General features: G+C 38.5%; 1 protein-coding gene across 5 annotated transcripts in view; it reads right to left on the bottom strand.

Annotated features, from left to right (window-relative positions):
• Positions 1-14,823, bottom strand: part of LOC114298406 (vacuolar protein sorting-associated protein 54, chloroplastic) — a 66,410-nt gene extending 51,587 nt beyond the window's left edge. For 4 of the 5 annotated variants that reach the window (XM_082885969.1, XM_082885967.1, XM_082885966.1 and 1 more), the window contains exons 1-4: positions 13,541-14,761; positions 12,014-12,076; positions 3,990-4,069; positions 520-637 (exon numbers count right to left, since the gene is read on the bottom strand). In XM_082885969.1, coding sequence (XP_082742095.1) covers positions 520-637; positions 3,990-4,069; positions 12,014-12,076; positions 13,541-14,371 — 1,092 coding nt within the window. In that variant the 5' untranslated portion in view covers positions 14,372-14,761. Of the gene's footprint in view, positions 1-519; positions 638-3,989; positions 4,070-12,013; positions 12,077-13,540 lie in introns of all 5 variants that reach the window. The other variant, XM_082885965.1, reaches the window with a different exon arrangement.
• Between the last annotated feature and the right edge of the window lie 2,746 nt (positions 14,824-17,569).

Raw genomic sequence — 17,569 nt, 5'->3', positions numbered from 1 at the left:
TGAATCTAACTACATTAAGATACTCTGCCTTAGATCTTCAAATGCATACTAAATTTTCTTGACCAATCAGAATTAAGTGAAAATTTTTACAAAGACCTCATATTTTAACAGGATGAAAACAATGGACAAAAATTAGCTGGATTGAGTTGTTGACTTAGCCTCATCTCGCCTTACCGACCCACAAATTGTTGAAATTTCTATATCCTTGTGATTACCAGATAAAAAACTAATTTACCTTAGTAAATCTTACATTATCATATTTTACTTCTATGCAGAAGAAATGTCAATTTCCAGCTGTGGACCAGACACAAATAGGCCCAGACATATAAAGGACTATAATTCTTCCCCTACTTAGGAGGGGGAAGCCATAAAAAAGGAGAATTAAGCGTGCCAGACATTGAAACAAACTTAAAATTAATCAACTACACTAAAATAACAGAAAGAAAATTGAACATCATAAGGTTATGATTCAAAACATGGCAAATGGTTGTGTGATTCAAAAGCACATATCATGCTTACTTCATCATCTCTTCCATTTGTGGGTAGGCTTTCCCTTGCTTTTGCTTTTGACAATATTACTGCATCTATATTACCAGCATCATGTATAGATGTACGCATGAATTCTGCTGAAAGAATGCTACAATAATGAATTTGGTAAGTCACATTGTACACATTTGTAATAATTAATGTATACTACTGAATTTTGTGTGAAAGACATTTTTGTAACCAAATGAAGCATGTATTGAAAGCAATAATAAATTTTACAAAACAGTTACAAAAAAGAAAAGCTCCATTAGTTAGTAACCAAAATATAAGGGCCATTGCTTGGTTCAGTCTGTAAAAGCTCAGGCTGTTAAGTATGAGATTGCGGGTTTGAGTCTGAAAGCAGCCATTATATGCATACTGCATATAATGCAAAAGATTAGGTTGCACTTTGTATCCAGTCTACCTCTTGGAGCACCCTCAATTTAAAGGACCAAAGGATGGCCCCTGTTAATGAAGTGTATCTTAGTAAAAAAAATACAATTAATGCTACAACTACTAAGCAAGGAATATAAGTAAATATATATTATTTTTTTTGCTTCAAATGAGTAAGGGAACTAAAGGGTAAGAATAAGGCCCCATGACCATAGACATCACTTCTTATCCCATGTTTGGCACATCAAATAAGACTGACGGGTGTGCAAAATACCCGAGATGGTTTGGGTAGGTTAGATGGTTAAAAATGGTGGGTCGGTTGACATTTGGTTTAAAATTTGTCAACCCTCCTACAAACCGATCCAACCTGCTTACTGATATACACAAAATTGTCGTCCACCTGCCCATAAACAATCCAACCTAAACCTTATACCATATGAGTCAACCTCTTCATTTTCATCGGTAAACCCAACCTTCTCTCTGCCACCAGTAAGACACCAATGGGTACATTAGAGAAACACAGTCTGCAATTAATACTTTGGCTCCTAGTACCAATGGGTTTGTGTTGATCTAAGGTTGAAAAGATGGTCTTCTTAGTCATACACGTGCATACCCTAAATATATACTTAACATGTATCTCTTCTCTAACTTTCATCAACCTAACACATGTAAGAGGGAACTGTTTAAGCCAAAGGCCAACGAGAAACAGCATACTAAGCGCATAAGAATGTAATCTTTCAAATGCACTGATTCCATACCATTGTGAGTAGTTGGGTGGTAAAGATAATTCTTCCTCTTATCTCTACCACAAGGTATGTGGGTCTAAAGAGCTGATTCCTGAAAAATCTTTAATTTTAGAGGGGTCCAAGTTGCAACCAACATACAACTTAACAGGGAAATAAGTGGCAAGGGGGTTGAAGTCTCCACACTTGCTTCAAATAATGAAGGTCCTTATGTTTAAGTACCTTATTCACAATCAAATTTCAGAAATAATAACTTATTTAAAAGAGGGGGAGCTACCATTTTTTTTTTTTTTTCGAAAGTCCCATGCACATTGGTCCTTGGGTCTATGATTCAAATGTTATGACAATTGCCTCACCGTCTTTTAAACATATGTGCTAGGAGGACAGACTTTCCATGTAATTTGCACTGGATGCATATGGAGATCAGTTGGTCTTTTGAGATGATTACCATGTTATCTGTATTGAGAACCTTGTATATATAGAAGATGTATTATTACTTTGTATACAGTACACGGAAAATATTGAGACTTAAGCACTTGGTCTAATGAGTTTATTATATCACTAGGATTACACAGATTTAAATCAGCACGCTTTCACTTAATAAACGAGAATTTAAACAAATTCCATATATTTTTCAAATGCACCTTCCACTTGATATAAGTAGGTCATTAGTAGCTCGTGGCTATTGGCCGGTCACATCCTACTCCATCTAGGGTGGGTTTTGGCTCATGGAAGACAAACTCTGTAAAACCCATTTTACTAACGGATTCGTTGTAGGTACATGGGTCAAGCCCCCACTACATGGCATCACCACATTGTCACCACGTCACCTACGATAGCTTCCCCTGTAAGCTTTGTACACCACGTGTCATCTGAAGCTAACACACATGTAGGCCAATTAGCAGGCCAAGCTTTATTGTTGCGCTCGGCCTTGCCAGACCAACTTGTGCTCGAATCAAGCATGCTCAATCACTTGGCTCACAGGTAGCCCCACTAAGCGAGGTTCCAATCCTAAATGACCAAGACATTTTAACAACGTTGCTTGGGTCGGGGGCAAGGCCAAGTACCTTGTTTCAGACCGCCATAGGTCTTGTGGATTGGAGGTTAGAGTTCAAAGGTTCATTCATATCATACCTACCTCTAAGCTGCTCTAATATCTGGAAAGGGATGTATCATACCTATTACCTGCCCCCTACCTTTATATGATACATCCTATGAGGCGTGCATTAGAGATTGCAGGGTTCACCCAATTTCCCTTCATTTTGCCTAGTCAAGGGAGTTGAGCCGTCTGATCCTATCTGAGTTGGTTCAACCTGGCTCACCGCTCTACATAAAGGAGGTTCACCCTACACACACAGGCATCCATTGCATCCCCTTTGCTCCTCCGGCATACAAGCTCTCCATTACCATCCTTTCTCTCTGCTAAGGCTGGCCTTATACCTCTCTCATTTTCCACCTCTAGTGGCTTGGGCCTCAGCCATACTAGTGTCCACCATCTTCTCGAAGGGAACTCCACAGCTAGCTCACTCTTCATCATCCACATTCATCACTTGTTTATCTATTAGCGGCTTGGTCAATTACTGGAGATCCTCAATTGTTCCATCTGATGATAGCAATATACAACAATCAAATTGGATAACTTCTTCTTGAGAAATTTTTCTGTTTTTATCATGTGGGAATTACAATTAATTTGTGCTAGGCTCATGCTTGGGCCTTTTCTGCTATCCACCTTCAATAAACTAAATTATTATTTCATATCCAAAGTCTATAAGTTTCCTATACATTTTCCATATAGACTGCCATCTTTTTAGCAAATAAGGATTGACTCCATCACAAATATGGCTTAACAAAAGATTAAGTTAAATGGATCCAGAATTCATGTTCTGCTACATCAAGATATCAAAAAAGAAGCAAGGTTTTTTCATTTCAAAACATGTAAGTTGAATAAACCTTTTACAAGATATAATTTATACTAACTAATAAAAATGCCACCACCCAATTGGTTCCATCGGGTGATGTTGTCAATGCAGGGTGGCATGATATGTGATCCACACAACAAACCTAATCTCAAGTGGCTGCCTTCAAATTCCAATAATCATTCTCAATCTTGATAGCCATAGCTCATAAGAATGGAGCATTATGTACTCATCTACTTTCATCAACAAAGTATCATTTTCAAATGTTTCAACCAAAAGAGAGATTCCTTCCCTCCCTTAGTTACCTCAAATGCGAAGCTTCACTAATGACTTAAACCATAGAGTTTGTTAAAAATATTAAATAAAATAAAATAAAGGGGAAGAAAGAGTCACCGCTAATGAATAGACTAACCTGTTTATGGTATCTATTGAAGCTGCTAAATGATCTCGAAGGTGACGAAAGCAATGTAGACCAGCCAGCTCGTCACCATCCTGTCAAACAGCAATGAAAACGTAAGATTTACAGCAATATACAATGAATATGAAGCCAAGAAAGCTCCTTTTTTCTTTTTCTTGTAGTGGTTCAACTTTTGAGTGTGGAAGCATTACATTTAATGGCCTTTCAGCATAAGTTGATACAAAACACTGAAACTCTTGAGACACAAAACTTCTAAATAATATCAAACAGAAAACAACCAGGCCTCAGCCCTATCAGTATTTTGTTACATTCTCTAGCTAACTAATTACTCGGCAATCTGGGCTTCTTCTCCAGCAAATTTCTTCACCATTTCAACCTTCTCAACAGTCTCATGCATCAACGACAAACCTATAGCTGCAGAAATACTATGAACTGGAACTTGAGACAGAAATGTTTTGATACTGAAGTCAGATTCAATATGGTGGAAATGGAATTTTTTGAAAGATGGTATCTTCATCTTCACAAATGATTCCTCTTCTATGGTGAGTCATCTTTGTTAGACTAGGAAATACGTAATTGTGTGATTGTGTTTCCATATATTATGCCTTATGGCACTCCTGTAACTACTCAGTATTATCAATATAAAAGAAAATAAAGTCTAACTCATTCCTTAACTCTTTCTCTTCTCCAAAACTACATGGTATCAGAGCTTAAACCCTAGCCTATACCTCTGTCGACAGTCACCTCTCTCTGTCGACTTCTGTAGCCTATCACCCAAGCCCCCTATAGTCAATCCGAACCTCCCACACTTTCGTTCAGTCCATTGGCAGCCTCCCTGTGCCTCCCGACAGCCTCTTAGGCCTAGTCGACAGCCCCTTTGGCCTTCTAGGGGTCTGTCGGCAGCCTCCCTCTTCCAGGATTGCCCAGGCTCGTCAGCAGCCCTAACTTGTTCGACTAGGACTGTCGTGGCTTCCTAGGTGGTCAACTAGGGCCTTCGGTGCTCCCTGGTTCGTCGGCTAGCCTCACGCATGTAACTAGTCGTCTCTGTATAAAACAACAAAAAAAAAACAAACAAACAAACAAACAAACAAAACAAAACCAAAAAAAATTAAAAAAAACAATTTTCTATTCTTCTTTATGCTTTCATAGGGTGAGTTGTGCCTTTCCTTCTACTATTATCTTCCGGGTTTGTGATTTGCCCTGGGTTCGAAGGTTCCTTAGTAGAATATTCATGGCAAAGTTCACTAGTGAGTCAACAACTTCTCAGTCGCTTAAGAGCGAGAGCTCCCTTCTACCTTCTACTATGACTGATAATCTCAACCCTGGCCTAAAAATCACCACCTCTCTATTCAATGGTAAGAACTATCTAGCGTGGTCGCAGAGTCTGACTATTTTCTTGACGAACAGAGGGAAAATGGGTTATGTTGATGATAGGATACAGGCACCCACCACCACGGACCTGAGTTATGATCAGTGGGAGATCACTAACTCCCTCATTATGGGTTGGTTGATCCATTCTATGGTCCCGGAGATTGAAGAAGGCTATCTCTCTATGGACACTGCACAAGATATTTGGGAGGCCATGACTACTACTTACTCCCGGAAGGGGAACTTTTCCCAGGCTTTCGAGTTACGTTGCTCCATTGAAAAGTCGGTACAAGATGAGATGATTATCCTTCAGTATTTTACCTTCCTTAGCAATGGGTGGAAGCAACTTAATCATCTTCAGGATTACAAACCAGTCTGTCCCACTGATTCTATGGGTTACCGAAAGTTTGTGCCCAAGAACGAGTCTTCAAGATTTTAGAAAGCCTAAATGTGGAGTATGATCCAGTGCGGAGTAGAGTCCTTGGCATGAATGTGTTTCTTTCTCTCCAGGAAGCCTTTGCTTTTGTGTAGAATGAGGAGAGTCGTTGCTCTGCGATGCCTCCCTCTGCCACTCCTAAGCTCGGCCCCGGTCTCTGCACCCCCTTGCGATGGCGACCGTGTGACTCGTGGTTCTTGTCCTTCCTCTAAGAAGGATGATCTTTTCTGTGACTACTGTTGTCGACCTCGCCACACACGAGAGACCTGTTAGAAGCTACATGGGGCTCCTTCTGGTGGTCGAGGAGACCTTCCTAGTACTTGAGGGGGTAGGTCTGGTCCATCTAGAGGCCGAGAGGCCAATGCTCAGGCACATCTTTCAGGCACGGTTAAGCCACTATCTTCATCTCCGGTTGTCTCCCCTGCTGTTGATGTTTCGCGGTTCTCTGCGTCGGATTTTGAGATTGCTCTTCGACACTTGCTAGATCGTCGAGCCTCCACTTTTGCTCCAGGTGCACCCTCTTCTTTCTTTGCCAATTCAAGTAAATTGGCTTCCTCTCAATGTGCATTGCTATCTCATACGCCTGTACTATGAATTATTGATTCTGGTGCTTCCAACCATATGTCTGGCTCTTCAAATTTATTTTCAGATTATAACCCCTCCTCTGGTCAGGACAAAGCGTGTATTGTTGATGGTACTTTTTCATCTGTGTCAGAGAAAGGTTTAATTCATACCACCTCTTCCCTTCCTTTGTCTTCTGTCCTCCATATTCCTAATTTTAGTGTTAATCTTTTATCTTTGAGTCGTATTACCCGTGACTTAAATTGTAGCGTGACGTTTTTCCTGATCATTGTCTTTTTCAGGACCTTATCACGGAAAAGAGGATTGGCAGTGGTAGAGAGAACCATAGTCTCTACATTCTGGATCAGACAGACAAGCTGACCCATTCATCTATTCAATTCCCATCCACCAAGGACGACATTTGGCTGTGGCACCGTTGCTTAGGCCATCCCTCTTTTTTATTATTTAAGTATTTATTTCCTTCTGTCTTTGAGAAAAATAATGTCTGATTTTCAATGCGAGTCTTGTCAACTTGGAAAACAACATAGAGCCTTTTTTGCTCCTATTAATAAAAGTTCAGTTCCTTTTTCTTTTATTCATTTTGATGTCTGGGGTCCGTCCCGTTTTGTGTCTTTAACCGGTCAAAAATGGTTTGTACCTTCATAGATGATTACTCCAGGGCCACTTGGGTATATTTGATGACAGATAAAAGCAAGGTGTTTTCTGTGTTTCAAAACTTCCATAAAATGGTTTGTACTCAGTTTGGGGCGGTTGTTAAAATTCTCCGTTCTGATAATGGGGGGGAATATATCAACTCTGGTCTTGTCACTTACTTCGTCACTCATGGCATTATTCACCAGACTTCATACACTAATACCCCTCAATAAAATGGTGTTGCCAAACGCAAAAATCGCCATCTCCTTGATGTCGCCCATTGTCTATCCTTTGAGATGCAGGTTCCTTGATCCTATTGGGGGAAGCAGTTTGCACTGCCGTTTATTTGATTAATCGTCTTCAAAAACAAACACCTCTTCAAGTTTTGTTTGGGTCTACCACTTTCGGATTCTCCATTTCTTCTAAGACTTTTGGCTGTGTTTGCTTTGTCCATAATCATTCACCCACTCGTGGTAAATTAAATAGGTCCATTAAGTGTGTTTTTCTGGGTTATTCTGTCACCAAAAAGGGTTATAAGTGTTATCATCCTCCCACTCACAAATGGTTTGTCTCCATAGATGTCACTTTCTTTGAGTCTCAACCTTACTTTCCGCCCTCTCCGGTATCACCGTCATCCCTTCAAGGGGAGCCTTGATGTGAAGAGATTCTTGTTCCACTTCCGCCCGTGGTTGACCATATAGAGGATGATGAGCCAGCAGTTGTTGAAGAAAAGACAAGCAAAGTTTATATCAGGGACAAGGACAGACAGCAAGCCACATGGATGCAAGAGACAACTTTCGTTCCTCTACTGCCAACTTCTTCTCCAGATGAGTGTCCTAAGAGTCCAGGTAATTCTGATTCTAGTACTCCTATTCCTAATTTTTCAAATCTTGATGTTCCCATTGCTAATAGGAAGGGGGTTAGGTCATGTACTCAGCATCCGATTACTAATCATGTCTCTTATTCTAATATGTCTTCGTCATATAAAGCCTTTCTGTCTAAAGTGTCTTCTGTGAGTCTACTTACCAATTTTCAGGATGGTCTCTCTATTTCTGAATGGAAGCATGCCATGATGGAAGAGATGAAAGCTCTCAGCAAGAGTGGCACTTGGGAGTTAGTGGAGTTACCTAGAGGCAAAAATCCAGTTGGGTATAAGTGGGTGTACACGGTAAAACACAAAACCGATGGTTCCATAGAACGATACAAAGCAAGACTGGTTGCTAAAGGTTTCACTCAAACTTATGGGGTGGATTACCAGGAGACATTCGCACCGGTTGTTAAGATGAATTCTGTGAGAATCTTACTCTCTCTTACTGCAAATTTGGATTGGCCACTTCATCAGTTTGATGTGAAGAATGCATTCCTTCATGGAGATCTAGCAGAAAAGGTGTATATGGATATTTCTCCTGATTTTGCGGATGCAAAGTCCAACGGTAAAGTATGCAGGCTTCGAAAGTCACTTTATGGGCTAAAGCAATCTCCTAGGGCTTGGTTCGAAAGGTTTGCTCAAGCTATGCTGAACTATGGGTTCAAGCAAAGTCAAGATGATCATATCTTGTTTGTGAAACACTCCTCACATGGAAAGACCACAGCTTTTTATTGTCTATATTGATGATATTATTCTGACAGGAGATGATGTTGAGAAAATTCCTCGTTTAAAAGAATACTTAGCCAAGGAGTTTGAAATTAAAGACTTAGGCTATTTGAAGTATTTTTTGGCCATTGAAGTAGCTTGGTCCAAGAATGGCATTTTCAAATGCCAGAGGAAGTATATACTTGACTTGGTAAAGGAAACCGGAATGCTTGAAGGTAGACCTTGTGATACACCTCTAGAACCGGGCCAGAAACTGAGGAAGGATCAAGAGGGAGATCCAGTAGACAGGGGGAGATACCAGAGACTAGTGGGAAAGTTCATATACTTATCCCACTCACGTCCAGACATTGCCATTGCCATTGCCATTGCCATTGCCATGTGTATGGTGAGTCAGTTTATACATGCTCCGAGAACTTCCCACTTAGAGGCAGTTATGAGAATCCTGAGATACCTAAAATTTTCTCCTAGAAAGGGTTTCTATTTCTCAAAATATAGCCATCTCAGTGTGGAGGCATTTACTGATACAGATTGGGCTAGATCCGTCACTGACAGATGATCAACTTTCGAATATTGCAAATTTGTTGGTGGCAACCTAGTCACATGACGAAGTAAGAAACAGAATGTGGTTGCTAGATCTAGTACTGAGGCAGAATTCAGGACTATAACTCAGGGTGTAAATGAGTTACTATGGATTAAGCTTTTGTTGGGAGACTTGAGAATCCATCAGAATGACTCTATGCGACTATACTGTGACAACAAGGCCGCAATGAACATAGCTCATAATCCAGTTAAACATGATAGAACTAAGCATGTGGAGATTGATAGGCACTTCATCAAGGAAAAACTCACTAGTGGTATCATATGTATTCCATTTGTGAAGACTAAAGACCAACTAGCCGATGTTCTCACCAATGGGCTAGGGAGCAAATCATTTCATGGCATCTTCAACAAGCTGGGCATGAGAGATATGTTCGCATTAGCTTGAGGGGAAGCATTAGAATAGGAAATACGTAATTGTGTGATTGTGTTTCCTTATGTTATGCCTTATGGCACTCCTGTAATTACTTAGTATTATCAATATAAAAGGGAATGAAGTCTAACTCATTCCCTAACTCTTTCTCTTCCCCAAAACTACAATCTTTTCATTTTTTCCTTCTCATGTGTGAGTTTGTTACCGTAAACCCTTCATCTTCTACCTTCTTTGCTCTTCCATTCTCTTTCAATTTCATTTCAATTCACATGATGGCTCTTTGTATCTTTGTTTCTATTGTTGTAGTTGCATTACTCTTTCTAATCACTCTTTTAAGATCTTTTCCAAGCGGATACCATTTCAACATCAGACCATATAGAATTCATGATGGGGATTTAAAGATTGAGAAAAGAAATTTCATTATCCAGATTGACAAAGTTTGTAGAGGTTAGAAAATAGAGTTACAGAGGAAAATAGGGTATGAAGCTAATCCTTATCGCTGGACTTGGGTGGAGCTTTTTGGCTAAGCCAAGCTCTAAGAGCGGCAGCAGAAGTTATGGATGCTATCACTCTTCAGAAAATACAGTAGCAATAATAATTCATTGGTATGGGCTCAATTGTTTTTAATAAAAAAGGGGTTTTTTGTGAGGTTCCAATATGGTTGGGAGGAAGAAAAGGCCAATATCATTATTTCTTGTGGAGTTTTTTTATTTTTTGATAAATTATTTATTGTGGAGTTAAAACTTAAGGTTGGTTGGAAGTGGCTAAAATCACCTTATAACTTAACAAAAAATGGAATTACGTTAGGGGTGAGCAGCGGATATACCGATCCGTTCAAACCAACCAAATCGAAGCGATCCGCTGCACTTTGGATGAATGCGTGCTGACGAGCGGACGGTTGCGGATTGATTTTTTTCAATCCGCCTAATTTTGGACGGATGGCGAATTTAAGGTTCCTCTAACCGCAACCGAACCGCCAAACCGTGAGCACCCCTAATAATTTGAAAGACTTTCTATTTTCAATTTGTTTAGATATTCTGTTTCTGTTTTCATTTGAAAAATAGTTCTGTTGAATATGTTATGTTGAAAAAGAGTTTTCAACTTGAATATATTTTTTGAATTGAAAAAAATAAATGTATTATTTATCTATATTTTTTAGTATTTAAATTTAACTCTAAAAATAATAAATAAAAGAGATGATATATGTTGGTTGGTTTTTGTTTTCAAAAACAGATATAGATGTAACAATATAGAGGCATACAATCTCTACTACTGCTCTGTTCATGATTTTGGAAGTTTCAATTGTTTTTATATTTTAAGAACCACATATTGTAATACTTTATGTGGATGAAATATGCTGTGATTATAATATGTGGATGAGGCATGCAGAGATTGTAATACATTTTTAAGTTGTTGATTGTAATTTTTTTTTTTTTTTTTTTTTGAAGAAGAAGAAGAAGAAGAAGAAGTACACAAATTGAATTATGTTGAAAATTCATAAAATTTTAAATCGCCAAACCGATTCACATCAATTCGCCAATTCGCTCAATCCACATCTGCCGGATTGGCAAACAGATGCGGATTGATTTTCTCTAATCCACCAATCTGACAAACGGATAGCGGATTGGAAGTTTCGTAGCCGCAACTGACCCACACCCACCCCTAAGTTATGTAACATCCTATTCAAAATACGGAGATCTAATTGCTATTTATGTTCACAATGGCGTGTTATGTGCACGAAAGAAGAGGAAAATTTTTATCATCTAGTTTTGCATTCTCCTGTGGCTTTGGATTTGTGGTCGAAGGTATTTGGTTTGGCAAGGGTGGATTGGGTGATACCTGCTTCATGTGCTGTGTTCAAATGTTAGTAATAAATTTCAGGGGTTTTGGTTATAATAGGACAAGCCAAGTTCTTTAGGAAAATGTTACTTGCATTGATTAGCTTGTGCTTTGGGGTATTTGGTGGGGCAAAAAATGAATCCTTGAGGATATGTTGGATGAGATTCACAGAAAAAGTGTGCAATTTGACTTCTTTTGGATTGCAGTGTCTTTGGCACTCAAGGAGATCATTTTGTTTCTAATTAGTAAGGGCTGGTGAGTTGTGTGTGATTTGTAGTTTTGTTATCTTTTATTTTTCCATTTTTTTTTTTTTTTTTTCATCGAGGATTTCTTGTCATCCTTTGTACCTTTTTTGTGTCTTTCCTTTCCAAAGACATCTATAGATATACACAAAAAATGCATAGATTGTGTATAGATAATATTTCTTTCATATGGCGTGAAAATTGAATGAAGAAGGCCAAAGCTTTAGAACCTATATCATGAACCAAAAAGTTAATCATAGACAACAAGTTAAGGATGACTAAACTACGACTTTTAGAACTTTAGAATCACAACATTCAGTAACTAGAACAAATTCATAGTAGTTGTGAATATACCAGCAAATGTTGCAAATCATCAGTGACGTCTAATGCCCCAGCACAATCTGCGGATGCAACAAGCTGTGCAAGAAGCAAAAAGAAAACAATCAGTTTGTATACAAATAATTAACAAAATAGCTAGTTAGGTATTAAATCCGTAGTCTCTAAAATCATTGATATTTGATACAGTCCTTAAAATGATTAAGCAAGTATCATTTTTCTAAGTGAATTTTAAACATGAATCCATCAATTTCTCTTTACTCAAGTTGAAACAGAGCATTTCAACAAAGAATAATATTTTTCCATAAGAGACAACTGAAATGACAAACTCCACCCAAAGTCATTACGATGATTACAGTAATGGGAAACTGTTGCATCTGATACTCGCTTTCTTAGACTTTAATCTAATGATTTTCGGTTCACAATAACATTTAGGCCTCATTTGGAAACAAGCTATTTTAGAAACTTATTATTTATGAAAAGATGTGCAGAAACGTAAAAAAAGTGATCTGACAACTTATAGTAACTTTTTGACTTTTTGACTAATATAATTACTCCCCAAATGAGGCCGTAGTACCAAATTGCACACCTAAATCGCTTATGTAAATGGATGAGTAGAACTCAAACATGTTCAATCATTTAATTGTTGGCTTATGTATACATTTAAATGGGTTTTAGTTTTGTTTTCAAACATTATCATGTGTTTCCAATTACTGTTTACCTCATTTTTATTTTTATTTTTGTTCAGTGAAAGTCGGTGCTTAATTGCTAGATTACCACCTAGGGTAGTTGAACCCACAACCTCTGCTTGCAAGTGCTTATGCCTTGCCCCCATGCCACAAAGCCTTCATTTCTATTTTCCTCGCATTTCCAAAATGTTGTTTTAAATGTTTTCATTTCGAAGATGACCAAAACAACACACCAAAATAAAATTTCAATCATTGCATTCACCTTCCATGAGCTTGTGCTATGAGGTTAGGATGTATTCTTCATTTTGTGCTAGTCTTCAATTATTGTCTCAGAAGGATGCCTCATCCTTATTTACACATCTCCTTCTGTTCTTTATTAAAGTTTCATTCTCTTTTAAGGAAAAACTTGAATGCATGCACATATGCATACACATACATATTGTAAATTTACAAATCCACATGGGTAGCCAACCACACAAAAAATACAACCTTCATCAGGGGTGCCTTGGATCCCCAAACCCGTCTCCATGGAAAGGAGGATCCTGATTATAAAGCAACGATCTTTCCAGTACACCCTCGATGTGGTGACACATACCTAATACTCTCCTTCTGGTTGTCTAAATAATTTGTAGTCTTTGTAGCGACTATATGTGATTTCAGTTTTTAAAGGAGCCATGTAGATGTGGTGCTGTATACTTGCCATGTGCTTAGGCCCCCTGCTCTGCCGTGTACTTGTCTACCTCTTGTAGAATTTTACTTATCAGAAGAAAGAAAGAAAATAAAAATACCATACACACGCGCGCACACACTATGCATGTAGCTATAGAAGCAAGAAGAAGAAGAAGAAGAACAATACCAGTTTAAGAGCTGAAAGAGCTTGGTTGACATATAATATAAGCCTCAATTTCTGTTGCAGAGCCAATAAATTACTCCTTGTAGCATTCAAGTCGTGAATTTGTTGGGCGGAATCCACCAAGTCCGCATCCAAGAGCCTTATGGTCTCCTTCAGTTCCCTGATCCGACTACATCCCTCCACAATCTTCACGTTCAAATCTTCCAACTGCCCCTGTGCCTCAAAAAATGAATTGGACCTCAGTGAAATCTCCTTTACCAAATGCAATTCGACCACATCCAAATATTGGGACAGCTTTTCCTGCAACACCAAATTCTCCGACATCGTTGAGAAGGGACACGCCGCCCGGAAAGTGCCTCCGTCCTCCAACGCAAAGTCCTCCTTGAAATACAATGCCGGGACTTCGCGCAGACACGCCACCAACGCTTCGCCCTGACCTCCAATGCTCTCCAAATCAACACTTTCCTTGTTGCTATGGTTTCGAATGTCCTCAAATCGGCCATACGGTTCCGAGATCGAAGCCAAATACTGTTGAAAATCAGATCGGCTCACTTCTGAGCCGACCTTGTTCGCCGCCAAAGGCGCGAATTCGGAAGCAGTCACGGCAGTGGACGACGACCACCACCCGACCCACGAGGCGTCGGAGCCATAAACGCCGGATTTGCCGACATGAGGGTTGTTAAGAATTGAAGCTAAGCTTTGGCTACTGCCATCGGAGATTGATTTGGACGGGGACGAACTGGTTCGGCCAAGGTGAATGCCCTTCTCACTGTAACTACTACTACTACTACTATGGTCTAAGAACCTTCCCGATTGGGAAGGCTGCGAATCCATTTTCACGATCCCAAGATCATGAATTGAACCCAATTGGTTGAACCCTGGAACAGCAACAATGAGCAATCGGAGAAATGTATACTGCGATCGTAGTAAAAAGAGCAGGTGAAGTAGATCTACGTGAAGAAGAAGAAGAAGTGTTCTAGAGAGAGCTGAGAAGGTTTCACAGAGAAACAATTTTCCAACTTGGTTGTATTTTGCAAATGAGAGAGATCGCTGCGTTTCTCTCTCTCTCTCTCTCAGCTTTGATATGGATCTGGAGTTTGGACTGGAAGACGGGAGAGGGTAACGATTAGCCAATTCTTATAAACTCATAATGGACCAGCCGGGCTCGGCAACTTAAAAGAACCACCCCGGTAACTTTTTCATTTAGACCGTCCGACCCATATTGACATGTCTGAGAGCATGTTGAATCTTTTTTACAATCACTCCGGCCTTTACGAAAAATTATTAGGTGTCCACACATGTTTTTACCCTCTCTTAAAAAATAATGCCGTATACGTAAAAAAAAATTATACATAAAAATGAATATTTTGGGGTGTGGGGGTTGAGTTAGTGGTTTACCACTATTTTGAAATTGGGCTGAGAATTATCTGACTAATTTTACAGTTATAGATCTTCAAGCTGTTGTATAACTATTTTTAAGTCCTCTTGTTTTTCAGTTAACTGTCTATTTATTTGAGAAATTTTTAAACTATAATTTTCTAGGGATCTGCCAGAAGCTAATGATAAAAGAAACTGATTTTTTAAATTGTAATTTTCTAGAGATCTGTTAGAAGCTAATGTTAAAAGAAACTGATATCTAAATTTTTGATCTTCTAATTCTTGTATTAGTTCAATACTAATTTTAATTTTATTCCTAAGGTCTTCGTCTAAGGGCATATAAATTTTGATTTTTTGAAATTCTTATATAGACAATATTTCCTTAATATTTCTACTCGGGTTGTACTCCTTATATTCTAAAATTCTTTTCTATGGTAAAAACTATTTTTAAGAAATGTTTGTTTTCATTACATGTACTCCCACCTTGAGACTAAGCCTCATTCAACATAGTATATTTTTATTTTCCATTTTTTACTTTTCCCTTTCTGCCTACAATTCGCCCTCCAACGCCTAACCACGGCTCACACGGGCTCTTCAGCTAAGGTCACGCAGTAACAAAATAGAAAACTGAAGATACTACGAAGGTTCAAAGCATGTAATATAAATGAGCAAACAAGCATTCCATAAACGTAGTTTTTCCAAAAAGAAAATAATTTTTTTAGAATAAAAGAGTTACCCTTTCGAAATATTTAAGGAAAAAGAGAAACTACTCACACTTCATATTAATAAGAAATATACTTACAGAGATTATATTACAGACTCTGAAACTCTGAAAAACTTAATACACTTAGAGGTTTTTTGAGAGGGGTTGGAAAATTTACAATGCAGAGTGAAGTGGTGTTTTTCATTCTGCTTCATCCGTTGAAAAACTTTTTGAAAAACTTTTCTAATCTTATGCCATCTTTGACGAAAGATTGAAAATTGTGTGCATAAAAGGACAAGACCTAAATGTATACAATTATATGCTTGACTCAAATCACTATTCTGGATGTAGACAAATTTTATCAATAAAAGATTAGGATAATGATATCGGGTACTACTTTGGGCCCCATCGTATATTATTCAATCCTTCTTTTTTGACAAAATTTTGACACTATAATTTATTACAAGACACGTATAAAGATTTTCACAGCTTTTCTTTAATAAAGTAGGATAAGAGATATCTACTTTATTAAAGTAGTGATTGAAGGAAAATCCTTATGACTGACAGACTCACAAAATATCTACAAAAATCTTTTTTGTCTTTTCTTGGCGTGCATTTTTTCTGATATCTGAGGAAAATCTCTATCTTCTATGGTTTTTGTCTTCTTCTGACGGAGAGCCAATTATTGATGCTGACCCATGGAGTGATGTTTGTAGGCGGATTCTTGAATGTTATGCAAGATTGGAAGAGTCACGTAGAAATATTACAAGATTATATGAGTATTGTAGTGTGGGACCCCTTGTTTTTTTTTTTTTTTTTTTTTTTTAAACTACCCATTCATTCGGTCTACTAAGTCGTCAAGATCTGCTGCTGAGAGTTGGTCGTAAAAGTCATCCCCATCTCCCATGGATGGTTCATCGTTCCATTCTTGATCATTTTCTCCCATTACTGGTGATTCATAAAAGACGTCATGCTGGTAGTTCGGGTACTGACTTTCATCGACAAATGTCTCTTTGCTGAATGGATATCCTGGGATGGCTAAATCACAATGTATCTTTTGATGTCTATCTTCACAGACTAGATGTCCATAATTTCCATTATAGGCTAAGAGAGAGTTTCTAGCAAATTTTCTCCATTTATTGAGCTGGTCTTTGAGTGAAAATCTTCTGCATGGCCAGGGTCTCCTATTGAGAAGTCCTGGGTATCCCGGAAATGTGGAAATTCCTCTGAGATACATTTTGTGTTTAGCTGGATTGCACCATATTTCCTTCCACTCTGGTAGTTTGCTATCTATTAAAGCTTCCACATACGAATGATGTTCTTCCATTACGCACAGTACTGCATGAGCAAGCTTGTGTCCGAAGTTATCTGTCTGATCTGGATCTGTGAAAATTAGTCTAGAGACAAAGCCGTAATCTAACAATTTTGGAGCTGTTAGATAACAAGTTTCGCCCCTAATTTCTATCTCCAGCGGCTCGAATGTAGCTAAATTTATCTGGCAAAGACAAATGCTGAAGTCTAGGTTACAATGACATCTACCAAAATGTTCTGACCTCTTATTGCATCTTTCTTCGTCTAAGCAGGGTTGCTCTTCATCTTCATAGGTATAGGTCCATTGGTAAGCTAGGCCGGGGCAGTCAACTCTTGCTATGGAGAGATCTTGAAGAAACTGCTGAATAATGACTAACTCGTCGTTTCTGCTATCTCCAGCTAAGGTATAAATATAGGGTTTTAGGTCTTCCATTACTTGGTTTTTCTCACAAAGGGATCGAATGATAGAATGCCTGAAGAAATACATTCTAGCACTCAATTGGTCAAATTCCTCACTGGTGAGTTGTTTGATTTCTGGGCTAGGTAAGGAGGTAGGCGTTCTTTCTGGAGCTAATTTTTTAAGCTGGTTGGTTAAGGTTCTAATGGTTTCTCTCAATTGTTTTTCTTCGTCTCGGAGCTGG

This window comes from Camellia sinensis, chromosome 9, assembly GCF_055761805.1.
Source record: "Camellia sinensis isolate YWXY chromosome 9, ASM5576180v1, whole genome shotgun sequence".
Taxonomy (NCBI): domain Eukaryota; kingdom Viridiplantae; phylum Streptophyta; class Magnoliopsida; order Ericales; family Theaceae; genus Camellia; species Camellia sinensis.
The sequence above is the reverse complement of the archived record's forward strand: the minus strand, read 5'-3'. Positions and strand labels throughout refer to the sequence as shown.